General features: G+C 43.4%; 1 protein-coding gene across 3 annotated transcripts; it reads right to left on the bottom strand.

The window, feature by feature from the left end:
• Positions 1-5,327: 5,327 nt before the first annotated feature.
• On the bottom strand, positions 5,328-21,506 carry LOC134394273 (vacuolar fusion protein MON1 homolog B-like). 3 transcript variants are annotated; one of them, XM_063119556.1, is made up of 7 exons: positions 21,429-21,506; positions 20,829-20,876; positions 16,091-16,195; positions 14,988-15,452; positions 11,125-11,923; positions 8,296-8,443; positions 5,328-7,688 (listed from the first exon to the last, which is right to left on the bottom strand). In XM_063119556.1, exons 3-7 carry the CDS (start codon positions 16,173-16,175, stop codon positions 7,470-7,472), a joined length of 1,716 nt encoding a protein of 571 aa, XP_062975626.1. In that variant the 5' UTR covers positions 16,176-16,195; positions 20,829-20,876; positions 21,429-21,506; the 3' UTR covers positions 5,328-7,469. The 3 variants fall into 3 exon arrangements, with proteins under 3 accessions (XP_062975626.1, XP_062975627.1, XP_062975628.1); XM_063119557.1 differs by lacking the exon at positions 20,829-20,876; XM_063119558.1 differs by lacking the exons at positions 20,829-20,876; positions 21,429-21,506 and adding an exon at positions 16,274-16,364.
• Positions 21,507-22,298: the final 792 nt, after the last annotated feature.

The raw sequence follows: 22,298 nt of genomic DNA, 5'->3' as shown, positions 1-22,298 counted from the left end.
GGTGTTGTAGAACTAATATCTCCCCAGACTCTATTCCACGATCTATTGCTCCATCTCCACCCTCTCTTATATTTTCCCGCCTTTTTCCAACTGTCACTGTGTAACTCCTCAATGTTCTTCAGCAACATCCAGCTGCAATGGCCTCACCCTGAAGGGAAGCTGAGTTTTGTATTCACACAGCAGTAATTACTGTAGCCTTTACAGAGCTTCACCACAGGTTTTCCACCTCAGTAAAAACTAGGCCTAAATATATACTACTCAAGTATGGTAGTAGTTCAGCATGTGCATATACAAGGATGCATCAGATTGTGTTATGATTCATCTCTGACAATCATCCATGTAGGATTGTCAGGGGGGAAAAGTGTAGCATATTAACAGTAGTAACAGCATATTAACTATCTTGCTGCTGGGATACATGTGAGGAAGCCAGTGCCACAATTGTAACCAACTGAAATGGTTCACTCACTGTTTACACATTTTGTTAGATAAAAGCATATGCAAAAATATTAAGTAACCAAACACAATTGCAGGTCTCCAATACTTTATTGGGTTTCTTAAATTTCACTTCTCAGCATAGCTTCATTAACTACAAGAGCTCAACTCTTCCTTCAAGGCACAAGAGGCTGCCAACGTGAAAAATGCCACAATTTGGCTGTTGGGATTTTAATTTACAACATTCTATTGAGGTTTCTGACAAGTACAAAAGCAGTGAAAGGGTCATAATATTAATAAGCCAGTTAACTGTAACAGTACTAAGACATTGTGCAACTAACGCCAGAGGCAATAGGTTACACAACTGCAATGTAGGAACACTATCTTAACAGGATACAAGTTATGGAAAGTGGGGGGGGGAGGAGCAGGATGGAGAAGGGGCAAAGAAAAGACTGAAAACATAGTCAATAAGTTAGGTTTTCTCAGGTCCAAGGAGGAAGGCTCAAACACGTATTTCTGGAAAATGATCTGCCTTCTCAGGAATTGTTTGGAAATTTCTGTTCTAGTGTCACCAGCAGCAGAGTGGGGATTGTTTTTCATCAAGCACTAAAAAGGGCAAGTATACACCAATCAATCAGGACAATTGATTCATTCCCCTGCCCCCAAGGCTTAGAAGAAATAAATGTATGTTTTTTGGACTTGTAGCATTCCCTATCCAAAGGACTCTGAGCAGGTCACAATTTGTTAGTCTACTTTACCCCTTTCTTTGAATAGACTTCAGAGCTAGGTTGAATTAAAATATGTCTTATGCCGAGTCCAGAAGACACAAGTTCTGACAAGTCTCCAGGTAGATAGAATTCTACAACTCATATTGTAAAGCTTGAGTGGGAATGCTTCTTATAGGTAATGGTGTGTAACAGAGGAGTGGAGGTAGAAGGTCATAAGCCCAGGATGTTTATGCTTTATCAGTTGTTGGCAGCTCCTTGAACAGAGCTTGGCAAATAACAGGGAGTCAGAAAAGGCACCCTTCTTCTGGTGGTGGGTAGCATTATGCATTCGAACTGTCAAAAGCAATCTACATAAAAGCAGATTAAAGTAATCTAGCCTGTAAGGTGTGATGGCATGAAGATCTGCATCTATGAGAAAAGGTGAAAATCAAGTGGGCTTGGTAGAAAGCATCATTGCCAGTACCTGGAAATCCAGGCTCAGTGATAAATCCATGAGCAGCCCAAGACTGAGAGTCTGAGTGACTAGAATGGCCCAAATTCCGTTGGTTATGAGAGTCTAAATCCCCTTCACATCTCAAAGCCTACCAATCATCACTGCTTTAGTCTTAGCTAGATTGTTACTGTGGTAAGAGCGAGAATGCCGCTCCTCTCTATGGAGGGAGTTCATTGCCCAGCCGAGAGTCAATGTGAGATGGACAAGCGGGTAAGATCCCAACAACGCATTTATTTGATGCAATTGCCTCAGACTCACACAAGCAAGATAGTGTGAGCTTCTGTAGTTACAGCTGTTATTTTATACACTTTAGATCTTTCAAGGCTCACATCTTGTTGTTACATTTCATAGTAGTGTGCCAAGCTTTCTCAGTGGAAAATGATACTTCTAGCTTTTGCAACAGGAAAATTCCACTCAACTCTGAGTTGTTGTAGTTCTTGCTACTGTATTTCTTCAATTCTAAGATGCACTTTTTTCCCCATATAAACATCTCCAAAAATGAGGTGCATCCTAGAATCTTAGGTGTGATTATTATTTAGAATCAAAGCTTTTTTTCTGTTGGTGGTACTGAAATTAGTGTGTGTCTTACAATCGATGGTGTCTTACAATCGAAGAAATATGGTAGTTAAGCACTTTGCACTTCTTTTATATAAGTTAAAGCAAGAGTTGTTTCTCAGCAGTTATAGCTAGTTGACATCTTTGCTTTCAAGGGCTTAGAAATTTTCCCACATTACAGTTGGCTTGCCTGCTGTCAGTCTTCAAAATAAAGATATATATAATATATATGATAATTATCCATATATAACACAACATATTCTTCTATTGTAAATACTGAAACACCATTTATTCTGTTACAGGTTAAGCTTTCGAACTTGTGTGACAGGTTCTTTGGAAAAGGGAAATGAGAGGTGAGAGAACAGCCCTATAACCTTTGTGTTGTTCATATTGGATGATGATGATGATGATGGGTACAACCAAAATATGTCATCCCTTTGTACTGTATGCAGCTTCTTACTCACTGCTTTGTCAGCTTTTGACAAAGTACCACATGACATTCTGATTAACAAACTAGCTAAAAGTGGGCTAGATGGAACAACTATTGGGTGGATTCACAGTTGGCTACAGAATCGGACTCAAAGAGTACTTATCAATGGAACCTTCTCAAACTGGGGAGAGGCAATGAGTGGGGTCAGTCCTGGGCCCAGTGCACTTCAACATTTTAATTAGTGATTTGGATGAGGAGGTGCAGGGAACGCTTATAGAATTTGCAGATGACACAAAATTGGGTGGGATAGCTAATACCCTGGAAGACAGAAACAAACTTCAAAGTGATCTTGATAGGCTGGAGTGCTGGGCTGAAAACAACAGAATGAAATTTAATAGGGATAAATGCCAAGTTCTACATTTAGAAAATAGAAACCAAATGCACAGTTACGAGATGGGGGATACTTGGCTCAGCAATACTACAAATGAGAAGGATCTTGGAATTGTTGTAGATTGCAAGCTGAATATGAGCCAACAGTGCGATATGGCTGCAAGAAAGGCAAATACTATTTTGGGCTGCATTAATAGAAGTATAGCTTCCAAATCACGTGAGGTACTGGTTCCTCTCTATTCGGCCCTGGTTAGGCCTCATCTAGAGTATTGCATCCAGTTCTGGGCTCCACAATTCAAGAAGGACGCAGACAAGCTGGAGCGTGTTCAGAGGAGGGCAACCAGGATGATCAGGGGTCTGGAAACAAAGCCCTATGAAGAGAGACTGAAAGAACTGGGCATGTTTAGCCTGGAGAAGAGAAGATTGAGGGGAGACATGAGAGCACTCTTCAAATACTTAAAAGGTTGTCACACAGAGGAGGGCCAGGATCTCTTCTCGATCCTCCCAGAGTGCAGGACACGGAATAATGGGCTCAAGTTAAAGGAAGCCAGATTCCAGCTGGACATCAGGAAAAACTTCCTGACTGTTAGAGCAGTACGACAATGGAAACAGTTACCTAGGGAGGTTGTGGGCTCTCCCACACTAGAGGCCTTCAAGAGGCAGCTGGACAAGCATCTGTCTGGGATGCTTTAGGGTGGATTCCTGCATTGAGCAGGGGGTTGGACTCGATGGCCATGTAGGCGCCTTCCAACTCTGCTTTCTATGATTCTATGATTCTATGCAGCAAAGCAGATATGCAGAAAGAGATTATACTGGTTTGAGCAGTGTAGACCACCATAGGCTGAAGTGCACTGCATGTCTAGACTACCAAGGTACCAAATCCATGTTTGGTGTATTCTTCAAGTGGAACAACAGTCAGCAACATAAAGTTGTGGACCCTCAAAACGTTTTTAGAAGACCTTTGGATAGGCCTACTGTCAATGGCCCAACAAAGGTCTCTTGGAAAATGTAAAGAACAAAGTAGAGTAAGAAGCTAGAATGTTAGAAAAACATACAGGTAAAGTTATATTTTAAAAAATCTCATCTGCAAACTCTGAAGTCTACACTGAAGCTCAGACTTACCCGGTGTTAATTCACATGCCAGTATTAGTTTTGTACCTGATCTATCCTTAAATTACTGTCCAACTTTAAATGAATTGAGTATTTATACAGCAGCTGGCTAACTCTCATTCTCTACGTGGCAATTTTCTTGTACTAAGGGTGGGGTGGGGTGTAGATTTTCTTTAACATCTAACAGAAAATAATGATTTAAAAGTAAATAAAATAAATTAAAATCTCAAAGAAACACACAGCACCCACTTCAACACCAGGAAATTTGCCTGGTTCATAAGTTTTTGGTGCCAGGCAAAATAGACAAAGGCAAACATAGGAAAAACACAGTAGGATATCGAAAAAAGAGCAGCTAAACCAACACTTAGCAACCATAGTGGCCAAGTTCATGGTTGTCTCTAATGCTGAATGCTACACATTTGGGAGTTTTTAAGTTTTCCTTAAAAAAAAGAGAGAGGAAATAATTAGAAATTGTAAATTTTACTTCCCTTTAAAGCAGGGGTTGGCTAATTGTGGCCCTCCAGATGTTTTGACCTACAACTCTCATTTCCCCTCAATAGTGGCTATGCTGACTAGGATTTATTGGAGTTGAAGCCCTGCAGAAGTTTTGGCCTACAAGTTGCCCACCTTTGCTTCAAAACAAAGCATCTTGAATTGAGTAAATATAACTTCACAGTAGACCAATGGCATTTCTCAAGTATGTTTGATACAGATGCCCTACGCTAACTGCAGACTGCATCAATTTTAGTCCAGCACTGTCCCAAGGCGAAGTCAATGTAGGCAAGACTTGTAATCAGGAATGGTTACGTGTGGCAAGTAAAAACTTCTTCCAGGTAACCAGGTAGTAAAGCTTTAGAAAGCTTAATTCTCTAGGGAGCAAATCACTAGCTAGGTTTGTGTGGACAGGCAAAATATATAAATAAAATAAATAAAAATATTGTAAGCATGTAACATTCGTAAGATTCTAATGTTTATTCTAATTATTTTTTAAAAGTTGCATGGATTAAATAGTGTTCTGTATTAAATAGGAAAGCAGATACATTTTTTAGTAGAGATACTTACAGGCAACACTCCTACTTATTTGTGAGGCTTCCACAGAAGATTCCTGGGAATTAATGACTACAATTGAACAGAAGAAAAGCAGTGGCAGATGGAGAAAGAAACACACACATGCCAAGACGGAATTGATTTTTTAAAATGGGTTGTGTTTGTATTTAATAAGATGCCTGCAGTTCTCAGTACATCACTTCAGCCAGAAATATAAACTCTCTTTGTCAGTCAATTAGCCACATGGTGTATGGAATCTCTGCTGTTTTTAAACCAGGGCAGAACAAAATGCCAGCCAGAAGCAAGCTGAGCAAGCAGGCATCAGAAGAGTTCCAAAAGCAACAGATATACCCTGCAAAATAGCATAATTCCTTCAATTACTGCAGCACTGGCAATTAAGGTAGAATCCAGTTCAGTGCTCAGCCTACATCAAAACTGGGGAACAGTAAACAATATACTTATACAAGCATCCCAGGTTAAATCAGAACTCCTCCCTCCCTACACACACACACACACCCCTACTCCCCACCTCAACATAAGAAATGATGGGTGGCAAGATTGCCCACTGGAGGAGAACAGAGGTTCCCTCATGCTCCCCCTCTGGACAAAAATAAGACTTATTTTTAGAAAATGGAAAGGTTTGGGACACAGAACAGACCCAGTGGAGCAGCAGCAAATTTAAACAGGGCACGTTTGCACAGCAGAGCAGCATCTGCTCAGGAAGGGAAAGGATGCAAATGTTAATTGCTTGTAAATGAGGTTTTCAAGTCTCTTTCTGAGAACAGCTGTCCGAACTTATGATACATCCAGACAATATCTGGAGCTGACAGGAATGGGAAGAGAGTTATTTGTCAGTACCAAGCCCAAAGAGGAAGTTTACCACGGGTCTGTTTGTTCTTCCCTAGCTTCAAATCTACAAGATACAAACATAGTTATAAGGGGGGGGGGAGAGAAGAGAAAATGGGAGCACCTCAACACAGGAAAAGTAACAGAGCTCTAACAAGAGCTAAGTGTCATTTAAGCAGCTAAAGACAATTTTAAAGCAGAAAAAAAGAGGGCAAGATGTGCAGAGGGGAAGGTGGGAGGAAAGTTATGGGGGACAGTGAGACTGTTTCAAAGCCAGTTAGGTTCCAACATAAGACATTAAACAGAAAGTCAAAATTTCATCATAATTAAATTACGAAGTACAAACTGAGCCTTTATATTGACATTAGTCAAATACCACCAGAAGAGTTACAAAATACCCTTCTCACACATATATACGTTCTCATGGTGCCAGAGTAATAGGGTGAAGCAGCTTCCCTAATTCAAAAGGGAATTATAGTCCAAAGATGAGACAGGACAAGAGTTAATAAAAATACTGATAGTCCCAGGATGAAAGATTCTTTGGAACTGGGCCTCTTCATTTAAAGTTGTCCCAAGATGGCACTAAAGTGATCCAAATCAGCTACTTTTGTAGTAAACATTTATCTTTCTAGGTTATGTGCTGCCTGAAAGCACCAGTCCCTTGATAAACCTGCAGTACCTACTAGATTGGCCCTAGGCAGCCATTCTGAAAGAATATCTATGGACAATCAAGTAGTTTTATCAAAGGGCAAATATTTGGGGAAAGTACCAAGATCATCTGTATTTCTCATTTCCAAGGTATCCCACTGGGCTCTCGCTCTCTCTTTTATTTATTTTTTACCATTTTGAACATACTGTTAGGGAAACAGAGCAAGCCAGATTCCACAATTTTTGTCCAAGGAACAGAAGTGGCATTCAGCATGCTACCAAACCTGCTGATGAAGAAGCGGAAACAGAATGTGGAAAACAATGCAATTGATAGTATCAGTGCTGTGAGCACTCACTAACAGAGAATTCTAATCCACTCCAGAATAGGTGTCAATGTAAACCATATATTTGACCTGAATACATCTGAAATCCCACATCTTCCAGTTACATGCCACTTCCATAGATATCAGAGCCAGAGGTTCTTCACCTGTCTCCAGTTTACCTATACAGGCCCAATGCCTCCTTACAGGCATAGCACCAAAGACCACAAGTGAAATAAAATTTAAAAATAGCAAGACAAAATGTTATGAATTTATCGCCAACAAAGGAACAGCTTGGCTTGATAAATTATAGCTCGTCCCACACCCACACAGACCCTGCTCAGCTTGTGGAGAAAAAAACTAGACATTCCTCCTGCTCACAGAGAAGGTCTTCCACCAAGATTTGTCTGTAAGGAGGTGCACACAGCATGCAGTCCAGAATGCAGTTCAAGATGGCCACCACTCTAGGCCTAGAGACCGCCAAAGAAACCATTTTCAGCACCATCAGTTCGGGGGGCCTTGCTGCCTTTCCCAGGATTGGGTGTGGTGGAGTACTTGGGTGGATAGCGGATGAAAAGCCGGTCCTCTTCTTTCTTTATCCAGCGCAGCAGCTTAGTCAGGACATTGATGGCACCAGCTTTGGTTACCAAGGGACTAAAACAAGTATATAATTCAAATTTACTAGTGACCTAGAGGAGAGAGAAAGAAAGAAAAACATTCAGCCCCATCCAGTAGCTAGGCTAGGGGCTCTCTACAGGCCACATGGCTATCATCAGACAACAGATAAAATAAAATATTAGTTGGGGAGTGACTGAAAAACCAAAGGTTACAACTATGTAAGAGTGGATCTCACTACTCCATCACCTTGTGTCACGTTTTTCTAAACTACCGGATTTCACCCTTTGAGAGCTAAGACAAGTACCAAGGTGTCCCAGCTCCATGCCCCTTTTCTTTAGCCACCCAACCCAAGATGTGGAATCTTAATCCATTAGATGGCAGAAAACAGATCTGTGGTTCCCAAGCTTTGCAATGAAGTGTTGCCCCAAACAGACAGTCACTAGCTCAACAAGCTACTCACAGTTTGGGGCAGGGATATCCAGGGAGGAATCAGTGATTAAATGAAAAGCTAGGCACTCCTTCCCACTGGCTAATTCTCCCCTGCAAGGTGTTTGTACTCTACAGTTGCCTCGTGGGGAAAACATGCATTTGGGAATCCCATGCTTTCCTTGTAACGTAGTTTTGCCCTTGAACCACACAGAGCAATCTATTTGAAGCAGCTGCAGTTCCATTCCTCACCCAAGCCAATAGAGTCTCCTTTTCAGCTACATGGTAGATGAGACGCAGAGGGCGCGAGGTGCTGTGGATACGACCGTGAAGGTAGTGATAGAGGTCAAAGAGTCGATGGCGTTCATTTTCACTGCAGTAAGGCCCCTCCAGTTCTGGGCTGAAACAGGTAAAGAAAGACATATCAGGGAATCAAAGAGCTTAGAGTTCACCCTTACAACCTCTTACTATGGACCAAGCTGCAGTACCCATACGTAATAACAGAAAGTTGGCAAAACCCTGTTCAAATCAACCACTGTTCTGTATTAATATGACAGAGAGGGTGGAAAAAAGAAAGAATAAATACCAGAGCAAGCCTATAAGAACATCTTCCAACCTGAAAATGTTCAGGCTCCGGGCTTCCTCATATGACCACTAGACAAGTGGTAGCTGTAGGAAAAGTATTAGAACACTAACATATTGCAGCTCCCAGACTAGGGGTGTCCATCAGACACCTGCACCCCAGCACTATCCACATGAGTCAACTTTTGGCACAGAACAAGGTAACTTTCCAAATCTGATCCTTTGCATAGCAGGATATGTGACAGGCTGCCCACAGACAACACAAGGTGCTTTCAGACATGGATTTTATCAGTTGACTCATTCAATGAATTTGGGGGGGGGGGGCAGACAACCATTGTCTTCCACTCATAATGTTTCCATGTTTTCTAATTGCTTTCTCCATCTTATTTTTTATTATTACTGCAGAAAATCCATTAAGAAGAAGACAGAATTGCTGCACAATGCCTCCTAATTGAAAGTGCTAGGAGCCCTCTATCTGGAAGCATCCATAGACTGGGGGCCAACACACTCATAGACCCCACCCACCAGCCTACAATATACTACAACTGTCAGATGAGTATGTCCCTCAGACTTTGACATGTCTTTGGCAGGAGAGCTGCAGGTACACGACAAAACAAGATCACATGGCCATTTCATGTATCAAGCCCTTTCAAATGAAGATATGTTGCTTCAACAATGTTGAAGCAACTCTAATGTTGCTTCAACAATCCCCAGGAAACGCCGGTGCTGTCCCTTCAGAACACCAAGATATATGAATGCCAATTGGTGTCACTTCCTGGCAATTAGTCAGATTTCTGTGTGCTGCTTTTACAAAATGTCACCAGCGAGCTAGGATCTCATGACGTCCACCTTGCTTTCTCCCTTGCAGCCCAGTAGTCCCATGAACGTCACCTGCTTACACAAACACACACTGAGATCCTTGTTGGTAAGGGGGGGAGGGGAAGCCACCACACACATGACTTGCTCTATTTAAAGCTGTAATTGAGTACGTCCAGCTTAACTCTTCCCACAACCTCTGGCTTGGAGTCACGTGGAGGGGGAAGGGAGAAAGGATGCCATCTGGGCAGGCGCTTGTCTGTCCCAGGGGCCAAGTCTAGCTGCCTCAACTCTGAAAATTTAAAAGGAAAAAGAATTCAAACACCCAATCCTAGTATGGTAATACGATTAGGTAGCAAGTTAACACTTGCATAAGACATGGCCTCTGCTGTTCTGATTTATCACGCAGTCATGCCATACATTACATGGCAGCAAACCCAGGTTACCACTAAGAATACCCTCAAGGTGGCATTTTTGTCTCTGAAAAATCTCTGAAAGTTTGAATGAGAAGTTAAGGGATACACCTGAAAACATGATGGATTGTATCCATAGTCCTAGTTATGAGTGGATTCACTGAAATGAATAGGACTTAAGTTAGACTAGCATTAGATACAACCCTATGTGTGGAAATGGGGGGAAGGAAAGGATGAAATATGCTGCTGCACGCAGATGCAGTGTCAGACTGGTTCAATCCACAAACAAAACTCTGAAACACTGAAACCAGGATAATTCATGTTTTTCTCTTTAAAAAAAACCTAGATTCAGTACCAAAGAATCTGAAATCTTACATCCAAAATGCAATTATAGAAACCATTAATCATTTGATTATTTTGCATGACTGTTCAATCTGCATGGCATATTATGACTTTTGAATTATGTGAATTTAAAAAAAATCCTTGGAAGACAGGTCTAAACAAAACAAGAAACAATAGAGGCATCTGACAGAAAAAGAGAAAGGTCAGGTAGTATTGCAGGACAGCTTTAACGGTTTTATCACCCAATAATGTAACTCAACTCCAAAAAAATCGACAAGACGACTAGTAATAGTAACATTCTCTTACTCCAAATCAAATATTAAGAATCTCGGGACTCCTTTCCAAGGCAGTTTCCACCCAACGTTCTATCCAAGCAGAATTGCAGGACACAAAAATACACCCAGACATATCTTCTAGAGACATATGGGTTAGCCCAAACATCAAGAGGGCAACATGCTACACTAAGGCACGGGTAGGCAATGTGGCACCCTTGGACATCTTTCTTGGTGCTCATCAAGGTGCCCTATTCCTCCTATTTTTAAAAAAATCTTACTGGGAGTTGGGATTGCTTCAAAGCAAAGTGAGGGCCTCTAGTTGCTCCCATCTTCTTTTTCCATAAATACTTCTGGGCCACAGGTGTAGCTCAGAGACATTATTAGGAAATGACGATGGCAGGTGGCTGCAAGCCAATGCTTTCATCTGGAGTGCACTCATTTTGTATCGGTGCCCAGGACAGTTTCTCAAATTGCCAAATGTAGCCCAAAAGGTTGCGTATCACTGATCCATGGGAATCCAGTGGGGTTAACACCACGCCGTATGAAGCCATCCCCTACTGAGTCTCCGCCCTTCATCATGGAGCCCTCCTTGCTTCAAGGAAGTCTCCCACCTTGCTCAGAGCAAATGCCAACCCAACAAAGCCTCCAATTACCTGGTAAACTGGGGAAGCTGTCGATAATTGTCAGGTATATCCAGGGGCTTGTATATGAAATGCCGGAGATCTGGCACCCCCACCAGTCCCACACTATAGGAGGGACTCTTCAGGCCGCTTGAGAGTGCCTGTAGGTAGTTCTGAGTCCTCATGCCCTCCTCAATGCGTTTCTTGCAGTCTGAGACAGAATAGAAAGATTCCTTGTCTGTGGAGAGAAGGATGAGGCAGACAGTACATTCTGTATCCAGGTAGGAAATATAAGCATAAAAGTAACAATCAGAGTTGAAGCGTGGCAAGCAAATTGGTGTCCAAATCTCCCCAGTTTGGAAGGCGGACGTTGCCCCAATGAGGTTGAGCAACAGGTGCAAGTCAGTGGGTTCTAGCCGGCAGTCTTCAATAACCGTTTTCTCCTGTACCATGGTGACCAGCTGACTCTGGGCAACCAAGATGGAGAAGACCAGGTTGGATGTGATGGCCTTCTGGAGCAAAGTGCCCAAGGAATCACGCAGGGAGGCTGGGAGGGGCAGGCAGCGCACAGCGCCAAGCAGGAAGCAAGGATCCGACTCCACCAGGTTCAGCAGCCGGTCGAGGATCTTCTCCGAGCCAGTCAGCAGGCGCCGGAGGTCATAGTTCTTCTTTCGCTCAAAGATGCGGGTGATGCTGGCCTGAGTAAGCATGCTGATGATCTGGTAGTAGACATACAAAAGCTCCTGGCGTAGCTGCTGCTCCAACTGAAGGGTGTGTGACACCGACACCAGCACCAGTGGCCCCTGCTGCACAAAAACCAGTTTGTGATCATCTGTGGTAGAAAGCAGCAAGAAGATGGCCAGTTAGGAGGTGGAGCAGGTTGCACTTAGCACTAATATGACAGAACCAGATGGAAAGCAAGGCCTCATTTTTTATTTTTATTTTATTTATTTATTACATTTTTATACCGCCCAATAGCCGAAGCTCTCTGGGCGGTTCACAAAAATTAAAACCACAGTAAAACACCCAACAGGTTAAAACACAATTATGAAATACAATATAAAAAGCGCAACCAGGATAAAACCACACAGCAAAGTTGATATAAGATTAAAATACAGAGTTAAAACAGTAAAATTTAAATTTAAGTTAAAATTAAGTGTTAAAATACTGAGTGAATAAAAAGGTCTTCAGCTGGCGACGAAAGCAGTACAGTGTAGGCGCCAGGCGGACCTCTCTGGGGAGCTCGTTCCACAACCGGGGTGCCACAGCGGAGAAAGCCCTCCTCCTAGTAGCCACCTGCCTCACTTCCTTTGGCACGGGCTCACGGAGAAGGGCCCCTGTAGATGATCTTAAGGTCCGGGTAGGTACATATGGGAGGAGGCGTTCCTTCAGATAACCTGGCCCCAAACCGTTTAGGGCTTTAAATGTCAATACCAGCACTTTGAATTGGGCCCGGACCTGGACTGGCAGCCAATGAAGTTGTAAAAGGACTGGCGTAATGTGATCTCGCCGGCCAGTCCCTGTTAATACCCTGTTTACCCACACAAGCCCACCTGACCCTTGGAAAAGGCAGGGCTAGATGCATGGTGCAATTCCACGGAACTCATGGAATAAATGCCATATTAGGCACAGAATTAGCTTCCTGAGAATCACTAGGTTTTTTTTTATTAAGCAATGTTCTTGCTCTTAGGGTTGCAAAGATGCACTTGAAAGCATCTAGACAGCAGCCACATTTGCTCCTGCTTTGCTCCTCCCTGTTAGTGCAACCACTAAACAAACTAGATTCATTCAGCATAGCAGTCGGGACCCTTCCCCACCCCTGCCTCCCCAAGGGCCACATTCCCTTGGTGGTAAAGAGTCAGGAGTCACATGTCAGTGATGGATGTGGCCATGGCCACCTCACATTTCCTCCCACCTACCCCTCTCTCACACACAAAACACACACCATCCTTAGAGTCTGCAAATTGACCCACAAGTGTGGATTGAGACCCTGACATGAGGGGATAGAGGGGATTTAATCTTTCAGATTAGGATTACACTCCTAATCTTTCTAGATTAGGATTACACGCCTGCAATTTGCACTGGGGGGGGAACACCTCCCATTGAAACAAATGGGTTTCCCTGCCCTCCCCATGCAAACTGCAGGCACAGGAAGATATGGAGCAGGACCACAGTGGAGGCAAAGAGCTAAGGCCCCCCACCCAGTACCTACCATTTGCTGTTTTCTTGTGCTGGCTGGGGAGAAAGAGAAGCCCCACTCACTGCAGCCAACACAGAAGGAGATGGGGTTAAAGGTTAAGATAGGATTTGACCAGACAGCAGTTTTCCAGGCTCCTAGCTGGGCAATATTATACGCAATTGGGAGGCACAGAGAGTGACTCAGAGAAGGGAAAATAATGTTTTTCATCATAACGCAAAGGATGGGGAACTAATGGTCTTCCAGATGTTTATGGACTACAACACCCATCAGCCCTAGCCAGCACAGCCAAAGGTGAGGGTTGATGCAATTCACAATCCAATAACATCTGCAGGGCCACATGTTCCCCATCCCTACCATAACACCCAACCTCAGCAGAAAAGCTGTACATTTGTTTTCCAGAAGGGACAAGCACCAGCATCAACTGGGCACTTTGTTGCATGTATTGATGGGACTGGGCGCATGGCAACAACACACTGAAAGCCCCAAATTAGTGCCTACTCCAGATAACCCCTTTTTCTTGAGTTTTGCACCTTCCCTTTTGGAGAAAGAGGCACCTGTCCTTATGGTTGCTTTTCCCCTTGCCTGGCATAATTAATACACACTAAAGTTTGTGGTCTCTGCTAAAAGAAAAACCAGAGCCCCATTTATTAAGCTTAGAAAAGGAATCAAACAATAAGCATTTCTTTTTGTATGCTGTCAAAGCAGCTATTGTTCTTCAAATGGTAATCCTTTTAGGCTTTTTTCCCCAAGTAAAAGTTAAGAGTACCATACAGCATCATACACATAGCATGTAGTTGTCACTTTGTGGCTCTAGACAGAAATGACACGTTATCACTTTGTATATAGAAAAATGAAAAAAATATTAAGTCAAATGTAGCATACCAGAGCAATACATGTTCTGGGCTTTTAAAGAGTATTACTAGTTACTATCAATCATAATAACATTCTTCTCCAAAAAGAAGGAAACTCTGCTTCCTGTATTAGATATGCTAATTAAAAAAAATTGCATTGCCTTCCTTCCTTTGCAGAATGTGTTCCACAATTTTTACTAGTTACAATTATTTGCTTCTACTAGCCATGGGGAAAGGCAAGGAGCTAGGTAGAGCAATGACACCCGCTGGAACTGGGCTTGCAAAATATCAGGCACTAGCCACATGTTTCCAAGCCTATCTCCATAACCATAAGGGCTAGAAACTTGTTCTTTCTCACACAACCCACACAGCTGTTATTCTCAGGAAGCTGGATTTTCCAGCCACATTTGGGCTTTTCTGTGTTAGCATGAAATCACAACATATCATAGCTTCCTTCATCACCCCCAAAAGTATTGTCTTAATAAAAACAACATGATATTCCTCTAAGGCCCAAGAACCAGAACACAGTTACATAGCCTCCATTGCTAAACATCAATGGAAATGCAACAGTGAGGCATCAGACATGGTCCTGAGGACCAGTCCAGTTGTAAGGAGACCCACAAAATTAAATCAATCAACAAAAACTATGGGAATTCTGTTTGAAACAGGGTACCTTCATGCCTTCTGACCCCTATTCCAGTGCTTGAATTATGGGGGTAAAAGTAGGGGACTCTTGACAAAATCTACAAGATTCATCCCTCATTTTTACATAAACAAATATAACTTACTAAAAACAAATATGTACGGGATCTATAATTCAAGCACATCCCCTCATTTTGTCATACCAGAATAAATGGAGCGGATGGAGTTATCTCCACTCTGGATGAATGACACCAATGCCATCATGACACCCATGGTGGAACTGAGGGCTTCCTCATTGCCATAGCGCGAGTAAATGGGTTTGCCAGCCTCGCTTAAGACAAAGACATGTTTCCTGTGCGCCCGCCAACTGTCAGCTGTCACATCCTCATCCCGGTGTGTTGTTGGCCGCAGCTGCGCCGGCGCCGCCACCACCTCCTCGCTTGGTGGCCCATCATCCATCACCAGAGGCCGGCTAAACTCGCTTGAGTCCTCCAAGGTGTTATCAGTGGAGGCTGAATCAGACGGGTCCTTGTCACTCGATTCCTCCCGAGCTTCGCTTAACTCCTCCTGCCCATCCACTTTGCCCTCTGCCACACTCAAGGGTCCATTGTTTGGGGCAGCCGGTAGCTCTTCCTGCTCATCCAAGACAGAAGCAGGCTCATCCCCACCTAGAAAAATACATTGAGAAGTCAATGTGAGAGGAAAACAATCCAGGGATCCTAGGTAATCTTCTCTTCTGTATTTCTCTGACCTTTACCCACTGAAAAGACTACTAAAACTTGCAACACTTCCTTATCAACTCCCAGTATATCCTCTGCAGCAAACTTCATCATGGTCTGCTGAGAACACTCAACCACCTCCAAAACTCCTGCTCTCTTAAATCAGTCTCCCTTGGCACCCCTATATGCTGGAACTGGCTCCCAGGGCAAGAATATGTCTCTTTGTTCTTACTCCAAATCCCTCTTCAAAAATCCACCTTAACCCTATGGGTCCCACCCCACTGAAACTAAGCCAAGGACTTGCAACTGCACTGGTTCGTATATACCCTTTGCCTCTCCCTTTGCTATGCTCAGGGTTAGATTGTAAGCGCCTAGGCGCAGGGATCTATCTTTTCCTCCTAACATCACCCTGTGTGGCACAGGGTCCATTGGTGGCACTGCATTAAAAACAAGCTGTGATCTGAATGCAGGCCTTGCCAGCTTGATCCAGATAGTAATCACAGAATGAAAATGGCCCAGTGTCAGCAGCTAATCCGGGTGCCACAGGTAAAGTACCACTACAATCACAGGCACTTCAAGCCACTCACCTGTCTCTATGGAGTTCAGCCCAGCCCTTTCCTCAGGGAGATCCATCCCACCCTTAGGGGGTAAGACAGGGTCTTCAGTCTCCATCTCTACATCGCGAACAGCACCTGCAAAGGCAAGAGTCAACCCATGAAAAAACTCCCCCAGTCAAAAAACAGGATGCAGGTGCTATGCCGCCTACTCACCAAGACCAAGCCCTGTTCATTATTAGCAGCAGAAGTTTAAAAGACTGGATCTGAAGCACCAGAACACCCCAACCGCACCCTCTGCCCCAAGTAGTAAAGCAGTGAGCACAACCTAATCCTTTAATTTAGAAGGTATGGCTACAAATCACAGAGGAAGGACACAGCCACCTCCTAGCTCTCCAGAATGCAAGAGCCGGTCTGTCAGACTTGCCTGCCTGCCCGCCCACCCTCCCAGCCATAATCTCAGTCACATGCCCAGGCAGGGATGCCTCAGAGTAGACAGCAGGAAATGCCCTGGATTACTAATCACCACACACAGAGAGAATTACTAGGACTTAACTCCAAGTGCAGCCTTCCCCAGGGAAGTTTTTTTTTTTAAGAGCTATCACTTAGCTCATTCTTTCCCCAACGTAGTGCCCTCCAAATGTGTCAGACTAGAACTCCCATCAGCTGCCCTGGCTGGGAGTGATGGGGATTCTAGTCCTATGCATTTGGACAGCACCAGATTTGGGCTGACCTCCATCATTGGTCTTTAACTGGTACAACAGAACACCAAATTGCTTGTACCCTTACTTAAGAGGGATGGGGTGGGGGAACCACACCAGTAGTACCCACACCATTTCCTGTTCTTTTCTTCATTTGTTGATCAAGTTTTGTTTAAAGAAGAAAGAGAGAAAGAAATTGGGGGTGGAGTGAGTAGGTAACTAGACGCAAACAAAGGTAGGGCTTTAACAGCAGTGGAGAACAGGGAGTTTTGGCAGACAAATTTTGTCATACACTGGGGTGGAAAAAGCCACACCTGCCAACTGTTAAATGGTAAAGGACCCCTGCCCTTTTTCCTCCCCCCGCCCAATTTTTGTTTTTTGGTGCTTCTACTCACATTACAGTGTGAAGGAGAAAGAAAGATTGATATAATAATAAAAAAGAAGAGACATAGTTAAGTGGTCTTACGTTCCAGGAAGAGGATAGCTTGTATTTGAAAAAAGTGACACCCACTTCAATGGGTGAAGCGTAGGGTGACCATATGAAAAGGAGGACAGGGCTCCTGTATCTTTAACAGTTGTATTGAAAAGGGAATTTCAGCAGGTGTCATTTGTATGTATGGAGAACCTGGTGAAATTTCCTCTTCATCACAACAGTTAAAGCTGCAGGTGCCTTGCCCTCTTTTAAAACTGGTCACAGTATAGTTGCAGTATAGCTCCTGCATCTTTAACTGTTGTGATGAAGAGGGAATTTCACCAGGTGCAACATGCATACAAATGACACCAGCTGAAATTCCCTTTTCAATACAACTGTTAAAGATACAGGAGCCCTGTCCTCCTTTTCATATGGTCACCCTAGTGAAGGCAGACATAAGACTATAAATGAATGCAGTCCATTTGGCCTTTTCTTCTTTACTCCAGGGCCAGCCCTGCTATGAGACAGAGATGGCCACTTCAGCAACTGCTTTTCAGTGTCATGAAATGGCTGTAAATTGGTAGTCACTTGCGGTGCAATCCTAAGCATGTTTAGACAGAAAAACAAACAAACCTACAACTCCTAGCATCTACAAATTAAAAAACTTAAAATTAAAAAATAGGATTTATTAGCATATCTCACCAAGTAGTCACATACACACTCACTTCCATTGATGCATTAAAAAAACACTTCCTTAAACATTCTTAATAAAAAGCAATGAATGAACAGAAAATATATACAAAGCTGGAGAGAGCAAGTCTATAGTCCCCAGAGAGAGTACCAGGGACCATAGGATTTTTTGGAGTTCCCTCCTCAAAACCATAGACACCATTGCGGGGGGACGACGACTCCAAAATCCAATCCCTACCACCCACTCCTTCCAGCTGCTATGGAAAAAAGCCACAGTGCCTGCTTTCAAGGTCACAATTGGCTAGAGTCCACAGCTGTAATTTCAGTTGCAAAGTGAAGAGAAACCCAAACTCAATCCAAAGCTGAGGGCCTTCCATGAATTCTGTCTTCACCCTTATATCATTCATGACAGGCTTGTAAATAGCCATTAGCCTAATACAATAAATACCTCCAGGTCACCAGGTAAGAAAGAGCATGAGAATGGGGGAAAGAGTTGTGTAGTTGGCTTTTTCCCCTGTTTGGGAGCCATCTATGATAGGGTGACCATATGAAAAGGAGGACAGGGCTCCTGTATCTTTAACAGTTGCATGTTGCACCTGGTGAAATGTCCTCTTCATCACAACAGTTAAAGCTGCAGGAGCTACACTGCAGCTATACTGTGACCAGATTTAAAAGAGGGCAGGGCACCTGCAGCTTTAACTGTTGTGATGAAGAGGAAATTTCACCAGGTTCTCCATATATACAAATGACACCTCTGAAATTCCCTTTTCAATGCAATGCAAAAGGAGCCCTGTCCTCCTTTTCATAGGGTCACCCTATGAGCCACGAAAGTTACACATTGGCAACTGGCAAACTATGTTTGTATGCCAGTAACTTTTGTGAACTTCTTCACCAAACCAAGTTACAAATTTCCAGTTTTGCAAAGGCCCCTTTTGCCATCTCAAACTATGATGTCAGCAAAGCAGCTGGCCTAGATGCTTTAGAAGCAGGCTGCATAAGCCATTACAAAGGAATGACATTCTGTGCAGCACTCCTGAAATTCCTCAGCTTGGAAGCAATTCCAGTGGCTATCACTATATTCACAAATGATCTTGTAATAGTAGTTTTCTCCAGTCAAAGGAGTTCTGGCACAGATGGTTGTAGCAACCCAGTCATGCCTGTTGGTCTTGCAGTACGTATGCTGAATGCTCAGGAGAACAGACCATCCACCTAGAACAGTGGCATAGTGGTCTAGGACATCTTCTTCTCCTGCTTGACAACTCCGAGACTCCTGAAAGAAGACTCCCAAGGCAGAAACAGCACTGTCTACCACTGTCACACATTCTGCTAACTTCATCCTCAAGGGATGGGCAAAGCAACTTCTTTAGTCATTTGCAAGGCTAGATGAGAATTTTTAAAAGTAAATTATTTTACTGGAATACCAAATAAATGATCAGCAATATTTAGAACTACTGCAGTACAGAGGAGAGCATTACTACCGCCCCTAGCTGGTAAGAGAACAGCACCATACACATACCAAATTATATTAGGCCATCTTGAAAGGATGGCTGCATATGAGCAACTCTTTTCATAGCATTGAGCAGAACCAGGCTGCCTCAAGAGTAACTATCACCACCATTTATTTATTTATTTATTTATTACATTTTTATACCGCCCAATAGCCGAAGCTCTCTGGGCGGTTCACAAAAATTAAAACCACAGTAAAACACCCAACAGGTTAAAACACAATTACGAAATACAGTATAAAAAGCGCAACCAGGATAAAACCACACAGCAAAGTTGATATAAGATTAAAATACAGAGTTAAAACAGTAAAATTTAAATTTAAGTTAAAATTAAGTGTTAAAATACTGAGTGAATTTCAACAAGTTGGCCCAAGTTAAGATGACAAAAGCAGAGTTCATTGTGCGTAACCTCCTTACAGAACCCAGTGCCATTTGAGCCTCACTGCAAGAATCCTAAGTCACTAAGAGGACACAGACTAAATCCAGCTCCATGTCCAAACAACTCATGAAGTGTGCATGCTATTTTTCTGTAGGGCCCTGTGACAGATGCCTCCAAAGACCAGCTTACAGCATGCGGGAAATAGGTTTCTTTTCCCCCCTTTTTTTAAATGTACAAAGAGCTCTATCTTGACATAAGAGACCACACATATTCCATATCGGGAAATGGTCGTGCCATGATACTTTTCAGTAATGTGTCAAAAGCAAAAAAAAACTTTGCATCCTCTTCCTAAACAGAAGAACCAACACAAAACAGCCTAAAGCAACTCTTACTAAGTTAGCAAGTCTTACAAAGTTATCTTTTTAACTTTGTACATGTACTAGACCCACATGTATGCACACCAGCACTGTATATTAGGCAGACACCAACCCATCCCAGAAGCTCACAAAGCATAGCAGCATCTCGACACACATGGTCTATGCTATCCAACCCAAACACCTCAGAGCAGCTCACTCAGCTCCAGGCCCAGAAAGCAGCTCAGCTATTGGACAGGATGGGAATCCCTGCAGTTAATTCAATTCTCCCTTCCCCTTCCAGAAAGAGACTTATCGCCCCACTCTCATCCTTCTCTTATAATACCAGGGCTTAGAGTAAGTCAATCAACAGAAAGTTTCAGGACTGACCGAAGGAAGTATTTCTTCACACAGTGTATTGATAGTGTATAATTCCATCATGGTTGCTTCCTCTGAAAGTTCTTTAATTGACAGTAGCCAAATGCAGCTCTTCATGTTTCCCCATCAAGAAGAATCACCTCCCATTGAACAACAGTTCCATTTACTATGATTTTATGTTGAAGTGCTGCAGCTCTCTGATGCAATGATAGATTTTGTCAGAAGCCTCGACTGTGCCAACAGAAATCCAATGAATGTGGCAACAGGCCCACTGGCCTCATCAGCTTAGCCTCCATATACAGAGGCAGCATACCTCTAAAAAGATTTGGAGACAACCAAATGGAAGGCAATACCTTCATATTCAGCTCACTGTGAGCTCCCCAGGAGCATCTGGCCAGCTGCTGTTGGAAACAGAGGAAGATGAGATAGGAAGCAGAGCTATGCCACCACCCCTGCTGAAATAACACCGCCACTGGGCTCCTCCCTCAACTGTCACCAACAGCAGTCATTCCAGCACACTGCAGCAGAAGCAGGCGAAGTAGGAAAGAGGGTTATTCCACCCGCCCTGCTAAAAAATCACTTGCTGTTATTGCTTTTTCCCTCTTCCCTCCCCATCCCTCCTTCCTTTTGTGTCATGCCTTTTTAGCTTGCAAGCTTGCCGGCAGGGACCATCTTGTTTTTATTGACTGTATGTAAAGAGCTCCAGGAACCTTTTTGGCTGAGGAGAGGAATAAAAATACTTCAAATAAAATAAAAGAGACTAGGTGGACCTTTGATCAGCCCAGCCCTGCCCAAGAAAAACACCTGAGGCCATCCCATCTGGAAGGGAGGCTGAAAAGGAAAATAAAAACCCGCACGCAAGTTGCAGGCTTCCCCACCCCTCCATGGGTGGGAGCAGCCGTGAGGGCCCCCGATCTTCCCCTCCCTTCAAGCACCGCGGGCTTCTTTCTCACCATCGGCTCGGGAGCTACCCGCTTCCCCGTCATAGCACAGAATGCTGCCGACTCCGCCAGTCACACTTCCTGACCTGAAGTGGCAGAGGTGGGGCGAGAAATGAAATTGACAAGCGCCTTTACAAATCATGGAACGAGGAGAGTGGAGGGGGCGCGGCTTGAGGAACACGAAGGCGAATGACAGTCGCCTCCCCAGCGGATCGCGGCGTCAATTAAAAGCCGGCGAGAACGTCAGAGCACTCAGCTAATCCAAAGGCGAGGAAGGAAGGCGAGGGGCGGAACAACTCTATTTGACTGTCAATCAATCACTCGATCAGAGACTACCCGGGGAGAGAGAGAGAGAGAGAGGAAAGGGTGGGATTATGCAGAATTTCAGCCAATCGCAATAGGTCCCCCCTAGTTGTTGTTTTTTACCAATCAGAGAGAAGTAGTTACTTTGGAATCCGATAGGCGTGAAGCGAGGAAGGGGATGTTGTCACTGGTCTAAGTGTTTAGAATTACATCATCCGTTCTGTTTTGGTGTAGGTTGCGCATGGAATTATATGGCTCACAGAATTACATACTTTTATAGGGGATGTTAGTGCGATATAATAAATACCATGAAGTCAGAATCAGGAATGATTTCCTTTATTTATTTAATTTATGGTGACCATATGAAAAGGAGGACAGAGCTGCTGTATTTTTTTTAACAATTGTATTGAAAAGGGAATTTTAGCAAGTGTCAATTGTATGAATGCAGCACCTGGTGAAATTCCTCTTCATCACAACAGTTAAAGCAGCAGGAACCCTGCCCTATTTTGTAACTGCTTGCACTAGAAAGGGCACTTTAACTGTTGTGATGCTGGATAAAAATGACACCTGCTGAAATTC

The sequence above is a fragment of the Elgaria multicarinata genome, chromosome 3 (genome assembly GCF_023053635.1).
Source record: "Elgaria multicarinata webbii isolate HBS135686 ecotype San Diego chromosome 3, rElgMul1.1.pri, whole genome shotgun sequence".
Classification (NCBI taxonomy): domain Eukaryota; kingdom Metazoa; phylum Chordata; class Lepidosauria; order Squamata; family Anguidae; genus Elgaria; species Elgaria multicarinata.
This window is presented reverse-complemented; position numbering and strand designations above follow the sequence as displayed.